The 14,014-nt window shown below is 42.5% G+C and overlaps 1 protein-coding gene across 1 annotated transcript in view; it reads left to right on the top strand.

The window, feature by feature from the left end:
- wnt5b (wingless-type MMTV integration site family, member 5b) overlaps positions 1 to 14,014 on the top strand; it is a 97,983-nt gene that overhangs the window by 62,978 nt on the left and 20,991 nt on the right. The window contains exons 2-3 of the mRNA XM_067999699.1: positions 11,975 to 12,123; positions 13,089 to 13,336. Coding sequence (XP_067855800.1) covers positions 11,975 to 12,123; positions 13,089 to 13,336 — 397 coding nt within the window. The remainder of the gene's footprint in view (positions 1 to 11,974; positions 12,124 to 13,088; positions 13,337 to 14,014) is intronic.

Here is a 14,014-nt window from a genome sequence, read left to right as displayed (position 1 = left end):
AAAGCATCTGGGAACATGTAACCAGTGTAGGTCAGCAGGACAAATGGGAATTTATAGAGGTGAAGAATGAACGGCCATCAAGGGGAACATTGGAGTAATCAAGTCTGGATGTGACAAAAATGTAGATAATGGTTTCAGCAACAGAGGGCCTGAAGTAGGGACAGAGGTGGATGATGCAGTGCAGGTGGAAATAAGTAGTCTTGGTAATGAATAGAAAATAGGATTTGAAGCTCAGCCAAGGACCAAACAGAAAATTGTGGCTTTGCACGGTCTACTTCAGCCTGAGCACGTGGCCGGGAAGGAGGATAGAGTTAGTGACAAGGGAGTGCAGTTTGTGGCAATAGTTTCGGCTTTCCCGAAGTTTAATTGGTGGAAATTGTGACTCATCCATGACTCGATATTGAACAAGCAGACTGACAGCAAATGGTCAGAGGTAAGTTGGTGATGTCATCAGTGTACATATAGAAGCTAAATCTATGCCTGCGGATGATGTAACCAAGGGTGTGCATACAGATGAAGAACAGGAGGGGCCCAGGATAGTTCTTTTGAGAACTTAGAAGGTGACCAATTTAGTACCAAACTGAGTGGAATTTTAAGATATAGATAGATCACTGCCCTAACTAGAATCTAGATTAAAACTGCTTTAAACTTATTTCACTTCCTTACAGCCAGTAAAAAGCAGACTTTTATCCAATTTCAAAATTTGCAGATGATTCAAAACTTGGAAGTGTAGTAAACAGTGAGGAGGATTGTGATAGATTTCAAGAGGACACAGACAGGCTGGTGGACTGGGCGGACACATGGCAAATGAAATTTAACGCAGAGAAGTGCAAAGTGATACATTTTGGCAGGAAGGATGAGGAGAGGCAATATAAACTAAATTGTACAATTCTAAAGCCACAAAGATGTACACAAATCTTTGAAGGTGGCAGGACAAGTTCAGAAAGCGGTTAAAAAAGCATACGTGATCTTAGGCTTTATAAATAGAGGCATAGACTACAAAAACAAGGAAGTTATGTTGAACCTTTATAAAACATTGCTTCAGCCACAACTGGAGTATTGTGTCCAATTTTGGGCACCACACTTTAGGAACGATGTGCAGGCCTTTGAGACAGTGCAGAAAAGATTTACTAGAATGGTTCCAGAGATGAGGGACTTCAGTTACGTGGATAGACTGGAAAGGCTGGGATTGTTCTCCTTAGAGTAGAGAAGGTTAAAAGGAGATTTGATAGGGTTTAGATAAAGTAAGTAAAGAGAAACTGTTCCCAATGGCGGAATGGTCGAGAACCAGAGTTCGCAGATTTAAGGTGATTGGCAAAAGAAGCACAGGCGACACGAGGAAATACTTTTTTACGCAGCGAGTAGTTACGATCTGGAATGCGCTGCCTGAAAGGGTGGTGGAAACAGATTCAATCGTGGCTTTCAAAAAGGAATTGGATAAATACTTGAAGGAAAAAGATTTGCAAGGCTACAGGGAAAGAGCGGGGGAATGTGACTAACTGGATTGCTCTTTCAAAAAGCCGGCACCGGCTCGATGGGCCGAATGGCCACCTCCTGTGCTGCAACCATTCTATGATTCTATCACTTTGGGTTGGATTCACATCTAGTAAGTGAAAAGACCGTGCACTACCAGTCCTTTCCTTTTCAATTCCACTTGGCAAATGCAACTCACTGGTCCATGTGATGATTCAAATGTCGTGAAATCAAAGAAAAATGTATTCCAGACTTAATTTTTTTAAATGGATCTTCATTGCTTTCCTTTTCTAATGTATAAAAATGTATTTTAAAGATCCTGTATTGTCTGTTTCTTTGGAGACAAGAAGTTATAGCAAACAGTTGGGATATTACGATGTAGCTGAAAATCAGTGTCATTATATTATTTATCCTGTGTTCATACCTAGGTTTCAGTATTGATTATCATGTCAAAAAAGACTTGTCCCTTGTGTTGCAGAATTGGTTCTAGCTAGGCAGTACCCCATTTACACTGTCTGGTTGGAGCTGCATTTTCCTTATTTGGGATCAAGCTTTGCACATTGGTTTCACAGAAACTCTCTCCCAGTCGTTAAAATTTAAATGTTTCGAGAACACAAACAGCATCATCTGCACTCTCTAAACATTTAAATTAATTGCAGGTAGTTTAAAAATTGCTACAAAGTGGAAACTGTAAGTATGGAAGTAATAAAAATGTTTTTCAGATAGAAATAATTATGGCACTTGTAACTAATCAGGATTGACGTTGGCCATGTGAAACAACACATTATTAAGGGTCCATTTACGCTACAACTTTAGCATTGTTGCTTTGAACCAATGCTAAAGCTGGTGTAAATCAAGAATCAGGGCCCACGACAACTCTGAAGAAAAACTGTGCTAGTCTCTCTGCTTTGGTTTGATGCAATATGGAGTGTAACCACATATGCACAAAGTTTTCTCTACTCTCTGGTCTCAGACTTGATTGTTGCTGTATAGGTGTAGCATAAATTGTGTGCTGATAATTGTACTGTCTCTGGAAAAAAAGTATAACCCAATATTGCATTAATTTGGGGGTCATTTCAAACCCCCCAGGATGGGTGAGACAGTGACGGGGGGGTTAAATTGTTAAAAATGAAAAACCCAATCCTAACCCGCCGTGAATGTGCCTACTTCTGGTTTAACTGGGGCGGGTTGGGGGTCAGGCGAGTGACCTGCTCTCAAGAGGCGGATCAGTAATTATAAAATGTTAATGAGGCTCGTGCCTCAAATTTTGTCAGCCATTGGGTTTAATGCCTCCAGCACGAGTGGCAGCTAAAAGGAGGCGAGAACTTCCGAATCCAGCAGGTAAGTGCTTTTCCAGCACTGCTTGTGGACCAGGAGGAGCAGGAGTGCTTCCCTCCAGCCCCCCAAGCAAATTTGCCACGATCTTCAGATCCCACCCCCCCCTCCCTGCAATCCGATCTCTTCCCCTCCACAAGCTCACCATCCCTCCTTTCAAGTCCACGGCTGCAGCCTTGTACTGCAGGCATTCTTGCCTGGCAGCCAGCCAGCCTCTCAATCTGGCCGGCTGCCGGGCTGGAAATGGAGTAAAAAAATTCTAATGAGGTCCTGCCGTTAAATTTGGGAGGACCTCCGCCTTGCCCGTATTTACAGGTTTCCCAGCCACTGACAGGTCCTTGCCTTCCTGTAAATATTGGGGCTATTATGTATGTATTTGTAATATCAGTTCATCTTTGATAAATGTTTTGGAAATTATTTTGTACTTGACTGTGCATTTTAAACAGTACCTTAACCTATAAACAATAATTTATTTTCTGACTCACTGTGTAAGTTATTGTCTCCACTTTTAACCTTCTCATTGCCACATGCTGTTTGTTTCCCTAAGATTGACTGATGAGCATCTTTTATCCATCCCTGGTGTGACTTTTCAACAAGCAGCTAGTAGTCTGGTGATTCACCCTCTGATTTCCCCCTCTCCCTCAGAAAGGGGTAAATTTTAACCGGAAGCCGGGAAAAGGGCGGGGGGATTTCCTGACGGGAAACCCGGAAGTACGGGTTTCCCAAACGTCCTTACAATTTTGACGTAGGGATGTCTTTCATTTTTTTTTTTGTAGATTTCCCACCTGACAGGCCAGCCAGGTTGATAGGCTGGCCGTCAGTCAGACAGGAGAACAGCCAGGGAGCGGATACCAGTAGATAAGTTGTAGACTGGGGGGGCGGGGGGGACGGGGGACGGGTTGGTCGGCAGGGACCAGGGTTGTCGGGGGTCATGGGGGAGTCACCGTGGGGAGTCAGGGTAGGGGGATCGGGGGACATCGGTGGGGTTATCAGGGTCGGGGGTCGTTGAGGGGGTTGGTCATCGGTGGGGAGTCATTGGGGTCGGAGATTGTGGGAGGGGGGTCGGTCAATCGCGTTTGTGGGGTTGTGGCAGGTAAGCTTGTTGCGCCTGGAGGAAACACTCCTCCTCCGGCCTACAAGCAGTGCAATAAAGACACTTACCTGCTGATCTGGGCCTTTTCACCTCCTCTTACGTGGCGTGAAGCAGAAGGCCTGGGAATCCCGGCCCCCAGGAGTTAAAAATTAAAAAGCTGTCAAAATGCAGGCCTGCAGCCTCCTTAAAAGCTTTCAGTGACCGACCCGCCTCCTGAGAGCGGGTTGGTCGTCTGCCCCTCGACCTGCCTCCGTTAAGATCTGGAAGGGTAAATCTGTCACCGGGAGCTAGGATTCTTCTCACTTGGCTCCAGGTAACCACACTAGCCAGTACCCTGATGGAGAGTGTGGCCCTGTTTGGATAGGTAGTGAGAAGCTTATCAATGCTCTGTGCTGAAAGGTATCTACACGCATTGGGGGTCATAAGCATTGGCTCCTGTGACTACAATTTCTGCACTTGGTTAAGAGGGATGTGTCCTTGTGGGACAGAATGTCGGTAATAAGTAAACAGAAATACTCTGTGTATTTCTCAGGTTGGTTTATATAGTCTTAAGCAAGGTAATAAGTTTCCATACATGTCAACATTTAGCTGACTAAAAAGAAAACACCTGAGCTGGCACCTTGTCCATTGGAGTGACAGAGGCTGTTGTAAGGTGCTGGTTTCTTTGCTGTTACTTGGAGCTGCATCATCTTGGGAGAAACAGAAGAGGAATGTGACTTTTCACTTGCGGTGAGGTTGGCTGGCTCTCTCCAGGATCAAATATAAAGTAAACGTATTTAAGATCCATGATGTGGAGATGCCGGTGATGGACTGGGGTGGACAAATGTAAGGAATCTTACAACACCAGGTTATAGTCCAACAAATTTATTTTAAAATCACAAGCTTTCGGAGATTATCTCCTTCGTCAGATGAATGAATGAAAAGGTTCTCAAATCGCATATCTTATACTATGTTGGGACAGCATCACACCAATCAAAAGGTGTCGTTGTTATTCAAACAGGCCAGTCACGGAGAACAGCACGTCCCAGTACACTAGATATACATTGTGTCGATTACACAGGCAGGCAGAAAGAAACTCAAAATGGCAGAGAGAGAGAGAATTTTAAAAAACATATAATTTTTTTCCCCCTTTTTGCTGGTGGGGTTACGTGTAGCGTGACATGAACCCAAGATCCCGGTTGAGGCTGTCCTCATGGGTGAGGAACTTGGCTATCAACTTCTGCTCGACGATTTTGCGTTGTCGTGTGTCTTAAGATCAACTGGGTTATTATCAGTTATACACCAACAACAACAACTTGCATTTATATAGCACCTTTAACATAGTAAAATGTCCCAAGGCACTTCACAGGAGCGTAATCAAACAAAATGTTATTCTTATGTAATGGAGAGACATGAGAAATTAGGGCTCTGTTCACTAGAGCTGATCAAGTTAATGGGTAACCTGATAGAGGTCTTCATTGTTATGAAGGGTTATGCTGATGTGAATAGGTTGTTTCCACTGGTTGGTGAGACAGTAACAAGAAGACACAACTTTAAGATAATAAGAAAAAGAATTAATGAAGAAGTTAGAAGAAATTAACTTATATAGAGGGTGGTTACAATGTGGAATTCTGTATCACAAGCCATTCTTAAAGTAGAGTCCATAAAGTCTTCTAAAAGGGAATTAGTTGCTTGAAATAGAACAATATTAAAGGCTACGTGGAAGTAAGCGGGAGAGTGGGATTAGACTAGGTGACTTGTGAAGGAGAACACCACTCCAGACTTGTTGGGGAAACTGGCGCGTATCTTTTCTATAACTTTCTATGATTTGATGATGCGCTTCCCTATTACAAAACTTTCCCAAAATTACTAAAGAGATTGATCTTGGAAAGTCAATACTCTTGTTTGTGTGGCCACTAAATGTTGTATAATTGTCATTTGATTCATTGGGGGTGATTTTCATGCCGCTACCTTCCTGGTTGTGCTTAAAATGGCGATAGGAGGAGCAAAATCCATGCAGTGGGTAATGGCACTGACTTACCACTGTGTTACCATCCGTCCCGATTTTCGGGCAGACCTCCAGCCTGGCGGCCAGAGCTCCAATCGGAAACAGGCGAGAGGCTGATGCATATATGCAAATCTGGGTGAAATGCTGCAGCTATGACCCCAAAGCCATTTTCGTCTGGGTCCACCTGACTGCCATCAGTTCCTGCTCTCGCCCATCAACCATGAGCGATACAAGTCAGGAGGCTGCTGTTTCCAGTGATAATTAAAGGGATTCTCAGCTACAGTCAGGGAGAGCTGGGTGGAGCTTTGGGAGACATTTTTATGGCAGTCGTTTTGTGGATTTTGTACCTTAAAGGCTTTTAAATATAATGTATTTGTTGCTCTAGGTTCTGCACACATATTGCCTGCTGCTCTACAGTGCTGCTTTTTATTTCCAAGGTTAATGCCCCTCTCCATTAAGGTGTTGCTGCAGGCCCCTCACAACTGGCCGCCCTGCCTGATTTCCTACCTCCAGATTAGTGAACTGCCTATGGAGAGGTTGTTTTATGCTGGTAATCCACCAACTGCATTATAATGAGGACCCAGGACCAAAATCAACTTGGTGCCATGCTGATCCCTCCGACAACTGCCACATACATCCTCCCAAATAACACTCAACATGAAAATCATCTCCATTACATCAATATTAGATAATTGGCAACATTAGAATTATTGTGCTTTGCTCTTAATATAGTCAGATGCTGTTTAAATGAAGAATTTGGGAAATACTCTTGTTGGTTTAAAAATATTATCTGGGTAAGTGATTGTGTATTTATTCCAATGTCACACTGCATTAATTAATATTTATTCAGTACAGAAAATAATGCACTGTTATGAAATAATTATAAACCATGGTGAGATGAAGTGCAGGGTTAAGATCGAACCAGAATATCCTTCAGAATTATTGGTAAAACAGAAGGAGCACTGAGCCCAGAGATGCACCATAGCGCACAGAGGAATCTTACCGTGGAAGTCTTGTACCTGATGCTATTTGTCTGTGGGTGAAGTAGCCAACTACGATAGGGAGTGAATAGTGGTGGGCAAGAGGACCGTCTACAACTCCTGAATATCATGAATGCGAAGGCAATACATGAACTGGAGAAAATGACGACACTCATTTTGAGTGTGGTGGTGAGAGAATTGGTATTTAAGACAGACTGAGACCTATTAAAAATATGAAAAGGCAACCAATTTCAAGTCTCTTGATTTCAATAGTTTATTGTGCTATTCCTTCAATTGTAGTTTTGGGAGAGTCTGAATATTGTGGCTTCAACAATCTGACTGAGGCTGTGTATAAGGCAAGAACTTCTCTTGACAACTGTGTATACACCGGTGACAAGGGTAGTTACATGGGCTGCTTAAATGTTTCGTTTTCCACAAAACTATAGCTAAAATTATTTTTAAAGAAACATCAACACTCATACTGCAGGTATCACCGAAAACAGTGAGCAGCGCTCTTAGAGTGGTGTGAGCCATTAACAAGAGTTATACTGCTTTCTCTATATTATTCTGTAGTCAGGGAAGAACTGAGCTCTGGACATGCATGCTTAAACACAAAGACAAAGCACTACTACCTGGCACATTGTCCATTGGAGTGACTTTAGAAAAGAGCTGATAATCTTTTGGCTCTCTTTGAATGTTATTAAAAGCTTAAAGGAAGAGGAATTGTAAACATAAATTTTAAAACTCTTGGAAAGTTGGTTTAACACTGGTTACAATTATACTGCAAGTATTGTGAAAGAAAAGTGGTGTGAGACTATCTGTTTCACCTGGTCTCGCAACCAAAACCAAATCCCAAATTAATACAAGCTTGACTGCAGATGCCAAACTCACTTGGCAGGAATGCAAATGTGCAGTATAACTGTCCTATTACAGTCTTAATTCTGATAGGATAATTAACCTTCATAGTAGTCTATTTTTTTAATTGTAGTGTTTCATTCATTATCATGCTAACACATTAGTGCATATAGTCCAATCGGTAGCTGTTGTAAAATTAAGTGGACATTGGTAATGCTAAATCTCAGCCCACTTTTTGCTTTGTTTGATTTTCTGATTGGAGTTTTGATAGTTCCCAGGAAGCATCAAAACAAGCAATTGGGTCTAGAGAAGGCAAAAACATGGATAAAGGTTGCAGTGGTGGCATGGGGTGGAAGTGGGTAGTGTTCTGGAGGTGGAAATAAGCAGTCTTGGTGATGGATAGGATGTAAGATTTGAGGCTCAGCTCTGATTTGAAACCAAAGTTTTGTTGGTCTAGTTCAGCCAAAGAGAATGGCCAGTGAGGGGTTGGAGTCCGTGATAAGGGAGCAGAGTCATGATGGGGGCCAAAAACTATGGTTTAAGACTTAAGATGTTCAATTAGAGGAAGTTGTGACTTATTGGTAACTTGGTGTCAGACAGGAAGAGAGGATGCAGAAGAGATTTATTAGAATGATGCCAGGGATGAGGGACTTCCATTATGAGGAGAAACTGGAGAAGCTGGGGTTGTTCTCCTTAGAACAGAGAAGGTTAAGGGGAGATTTGATAGAAGTGTTCAAAATCATGAACGGTTTTGACAGAGTAAATTAGGATAAACTGTTTCCAGTGGCAGAAGGGTCGGTCACCAGAGGACACAGATTTAAGGTGATCAGAGTCAGTGACGACATGAGGAAACATTTTTTTATGCAGCAAGTTGTAATGATCTGGAATGCACTGCCTGAAAGGGTGGTGGAAGCAGATTCAATAGCAACTTTCAAAAGGGAATTGGATAAATACTTGAATGGAAAAAAAATTGCAGGGCTATGGGGAAAGAGATGGGGAATGCGATTAAATGGATAGCTCTTTCAAAGAGCCGGCACAGGCACGATGGACCGAATGGCCTCCTCCAGTGCTGCACCTACTATGATACTATGAGGTGGTCCTGGGATTGAGAGGTAATGGAGAGGTAGATGGGAGGTAATCAGCATCCATGTGCAAACTGACCCCATGCCGGTGGATGATGTCAATGAGGAAAACGGTACAAGTAATACAAAAATGCTATAAAACAAACATATTAGAATAAAATAAAGATCAGTTGAAAATTCGAGAAATGGAAACGATGTAACATTCACCCTTCTCATTAACGTACAACGCAGTATCTGTTGTCAGCCACTGCAGTTGGAATCAATGATGCAATATCTAGTAAGACTGACTGGCTGCTCATTCTGATTTCTGCCCGAGTTCCCACTCCTCCGCCTGGCTGCGCAGAGGGACACATTGACATTTGATTAACAGGGCGCCACCTCGTGGTATTAGTGGCGAATTTGAGGCATTGTTACGGCCGAAGTATTGTGACCAATAGTTTGTAAATATTCTGATTTCCATCGAGCTTCCATCAGCCCTGATCTGGTAATATTCCATAGATTGTGCGAATACAGATGCTTACTCGTGGCAGATTGTAATATTTACCCCATCTCCAGTTTAGTTGCCTAAATCACCACAAAGATTTAATTCTTTAAAACCCGCTTCGAGAACCACCTGCACCATAGCCCTAACCTTGATCCTTAATAAATAGATTAAGTGTGCATTTAAGAGTTATCAGAACGTTATAGGCAGATTTCACTGTTACCTCAATTAATAACTGAAATGGAGAAAGTTAAGGGGCTATATAAGCACTCGTCGTTTTTCTGCTTCCATTCATTATTCTGCTATACTTTATTGGGACCACAATACTTTCCTGAGGGAGACACTGCGTGCTGTTCTAAACAACGTGAACCAGATTGTTTTCTGTTTTCTTGCCTGTACATACAGTATTGCGAAGGCCGGGAATATATCTATAAACTGTCCATCGGGATACCAATATGGGAATAATTCGAATTTAGCGCATCCGTAGGAGATAATATGGTCATTGGTTCTCATTTATAAACCAGAGAATATACAGGAAGGACTAAACTATTGTGAAAAGCTAATGAAGGAAATCAACGCTATTTTCATTTTAAAACGTTTGAATTTGTTGAGTACAATTCAATTAGGGAGATTTTTAAAATTCATTGATCTGGTTAGAATCTAAATTTGGGCAGCGTGGATCTAAATGGGAATGGGGCCAACGGGTCATGTTATAGTTTGGATTTTTGTTTTCTTATTTTGGTCCCAAGTAATGCTTTTAAATCTTGCGCTGCGCCATAATAATGTGTTCTTTGTGAGAGGCAGCATTTAAAATGCTAAGTTTTTACTTAATTAAACCAGATTGACATAATAATAGTCCAGGCAATCCGCATGACGTCTGGTTCTGCTAATGTTAAATGTGAACACTGAAAGAATCTGTTTGAGGAATTTGGATCGCTTTTTCTTTCTGGGTCACTGAGAGGCTGGCGTTCGTACTATTTTTGGCTCTGAGGTCAAACATCTGCTATCCAGGTGGAGGTCTGGACGGCGAGGCTCTGGATGGCTATACGTGTAGTCTGCAGGTGAGAGACGCAGCAAACTCGAGTTAGTGAGAACTGCGGAATGTTGTCTCCGTTTCCCACTTCACGTTCCGCTTTAGGCATCTTGTAAATGAAGCCTTAAGAAATAGGTATTGGCACGGTTCCTGGTACTATAGTTACTGTGTCATTTGTGAACAGTTATCATTCGCCAGGTTTAGCAGAAACGGCACTCTTGTGTTACGGTTAGAATTTGCAAAAGGGAGAACTCATCCTACCGGAAACGGCAGTCTTGTCTATATATTCCCTGCAATAAAGTTTTGTCTGCGTTTTGGTATCCTTTATCTCCGGCTGTCACGAAAAATCACAGCATGCTAGAGCCCCTTTTATCTATGTATCGGGCGAGGATCATGAGATTTTTGCATGCTCTGATATACAGGAGAGAGAAAAAATAATACATGTAAGGCTCTTTTTGAAGGGGGATGCGATGGTGTGACGGTTTGGTGGTAGAAGACGCCAGGCTATTGCCGAAGTGTCGCTGCATAATAATACAGTGCTATTGAGGAGAATCTGCAGTCTGCACTTTGATCATTTCAACAACCCTCTCCCTAACACAAGCACACAGCTCCTTTCGGATTGCTTTTACAGTAAATGGAGGTTCGGCCCGCTCGCATTTCATCATTGGTGCTGTTCACTTCTTTGGAAAGCAACCATCTCCCCCTCCTCCACACCCCCCACACCTCACAAAAAGCCTTTTCATCAAAATGTCTTTCACATTTTTATATTAATGCATTGTTGTCTAATGAAATACAGATGCTGTGACTGCAGTCTCAAACGTAAAGCTTGTGTCTGAGATCTGGCGGTCGGTAGGTTATAATGCTAATAATCTTATGCATGATGCACTATAAATATTGTTTTAAGAAGTTTTAAAAATATGACCCATCTGTCGGATGTTTTATATTTACGCCTTAAACCATTCAGGTATTAAACAACTCGTTAGATGGCCCAAAAGTTTATTGACGCCAAATTTCTATTCAGCTTGTTGAACGGTTCAACAGATGGGAAGACGCTTTTCTTGGACTAGCTGTGGTATGCTGGTGTATCATCCTCCAACCCCAGGATATCGTGTTTGTACAGCCCACAATCTGTATCCATTTGGTGTTTGGTTAACACTGGTGGTCGAGACCTGCTCGGAAGGAGTGCTGTGGTGTTGTTGGCTGCTGTTGCTGGATCCTCGCCCTCCCCCTCCTTCCCAGTCCTGAACATAGTTATATTCCATTTTTTTGTTGTCGAATAGAGACCTCTCCAGGTTTCTAAGGGAAAATCGAATGGGATGGAGGAGACGTCCCTTTCGACAAGTTCCTCTTTTGCTTCAATGTGTAAACTTACTTTCAGTTGCCAAGCTTAAAAAAAAGCTTTCCCCATTTAGTGTGATAGTCTCTGACCAATCGGAGCAAGGAGATGGACCCTCATAAAAACTCTTGTCTTTAATAAGAGAATCGCTAGGATTCGATCGGACCACAGATACTTCAACTTGGGATCGTAAAGCAAGGACTATAACTCGATAGTTCAACAGGAATAATAAGAATAGAACCCCAAAGAAACTGGCGTGTCGAGGTGTTGTGGGACTGGTCGGAGAGCTGGGCTGATTGCCTTTGACTTTTATTTACAGAGGACTGTGGCAGTGCGATTGCTGGCGCAGGGAGCGCTCCATGCAGGTTTCACCCCGGCCAGGCTCACCATGACTGGGCTTCACGTTCTGTTGGCTGCCGCTTTACTCTCCAGCTGTTCCCAGTGCTTGGTTCAGGCAAACTCCTGGTGGTAAGTGCCTAAACGTTTTGCACTTTAACTTATTGTCAAGTTACGGGGACTCCACTCTCGATTCGGAATGGTATTGAACTTAGCTGTAGGGGTTTAACGATGAATCCTACTTAAAATCGAGGGGAGGAGGGGGTTAAGTCAATATATATAATAAAAAAAGTATAACAGTACACACCAGTGCTAAGCTTTGTTGCATATTATGCGACTCAGCTGTAATAATGCAGTTCTGCAGGAAAGTGCACGATTGAACAATGAATCGGAATTTTAAAATTGTAATCAAACTTCAGGAGTCTATGTAATAACTATAATTTTTAATTTCGTTTGTGTATACTTAGGCAGTGTAATAGCCTGTTTGTGTTGAAAGGACAATTTACAGGAAGCTGGTAGATACACTGATGTCGGAGACCTTTGACTCCTAATTTTAAAAAAACTTGTGTATTCTCCCTCGCACACAGACCGACAAGCATACGCATACAGTCTCTCACAAAATAATTATACATGTTTATATATATATTCTTCTCCAATATAAACTATACGATGAGAGGTTTTCAATGACTACTGGTAGATTAGTGGTACGGTATATGTGGTAAATGTTGATTATTTTATTTCAGTCTTTCAAGAAGGTTCGTTAAAAGGGTGGGATGTATAATCCACGACACTGGACGGCTCTCTAATGGCTTCTTGAAAATAAAATGACATTTATACACTCATGACGAACGGAGTAGTCCAATGTGCACTGTTCCAGGCAATTAATGGAGTCAAGGAAAGGCCTTTAATGGTGCAGAGTTAACTGTAATACGCTTGTAACTTTAAAAAAAAACAGGGCTATCAAATAGTCGTTTCGGTAAATACAGCAACATTCAAGGAAAATCGAAACAGATTGACGCCATCGCATAAATCAGAAATAATTTGCTCGGTTTCTCCAAGTTCCTTAATTACCTGTGTTTTTTTTAAACGTGCTTTAGGTCGTTGGCTATGAACCCCATTCAACGGCCTGAAATGTATATTATAGGCGCCCAACCTCTGTGCAGCCAGCTGAACGGCCTGTCGCAGGGCCAGAGGAAACTGTGCCAGTTGTACCAAGATCATATGGTTTATATTGGAGAGGGGGCAATGACGGGCATCAAGGAATGCCAGTACCAGTTCAGACAGAGGCGATGGAACTGCAGCACCGTGGATAACACCTCCGTGTTTGGAAGGGTAATGCAGATAGGTGAGACTTTTCACTTCGGTACATAACAAAAAAAATGCTTCAATGAATCTTAACAAAAGTTTAGCACGCAAGTGTTAGATCCGTTTTGTTCGTCCTCTTTCAACAAAAGTGCAGCCAACTCTTTTCTCTGCAAAGCGCGGCCCTGCGAGTCATTAGTCCTTGTTGCTTAGGGTTATAGTAAGGTGTCGCCTCCATGCATTGTCCCTGCCTTTTTGAAATTCAATTATCCAGTGACAGGGACTCGAGAAATCCGGGGCTAGATTGATGTTTCCGACACACAGTACAATAAATGGAGGTGTCAGGGTCGGAGGACTGGGAGAGAATGAGCTGCACTCCATATGTAGAGCAGATGGATTGGGGAACTTGGCCAGTTACAGGACTTTCTTATTCTTTAGATAGTTTTTCTCTATTTTTGCCGTGGGGTGGTGGGGGTGGGGAGAGGAATCTGGGAAAGGTTGGTTGCTTTTAATGAGCTTTTGTAATGAGCTTTTTGTAATGAGCTTTTTCAGATGTTTGCCTTGTCAGCAAAACTCATTCATAAAAAAAGTGACGGGTGACGGTGTTGTGACAGTCCGTTTGGCGTTCTTCTCGCTCGCTTTACTGAATCTTTTGCCCATAGTTAGATTAGAGGAGAGCCAGCGCCGCGCACCTGCACTTTGTTCACGATTGTGGGGTTTG

Source organism: Heptranchias perlo, chromosome 18 (assembly GCF_035084215.1).
Source record: "Heptranchias perlo isolate sHepPer1 chromosome 18, sHepPer1.hap1, whole genome shotgun sequence".
NCBI classification, from domain to species: domain Eukaryota; kingdom Metazoa; phylum Chordata; class Chondrichthyes; order Hexanchiformes; family Hexanchidae; genus Heptranchias; species Heptranchias perlo.
The sequence above is the reverse complement of the archived record's forward strand: the minus strand, read 5'-3'. Positions and strand labels throughout refer to the sequence as shown.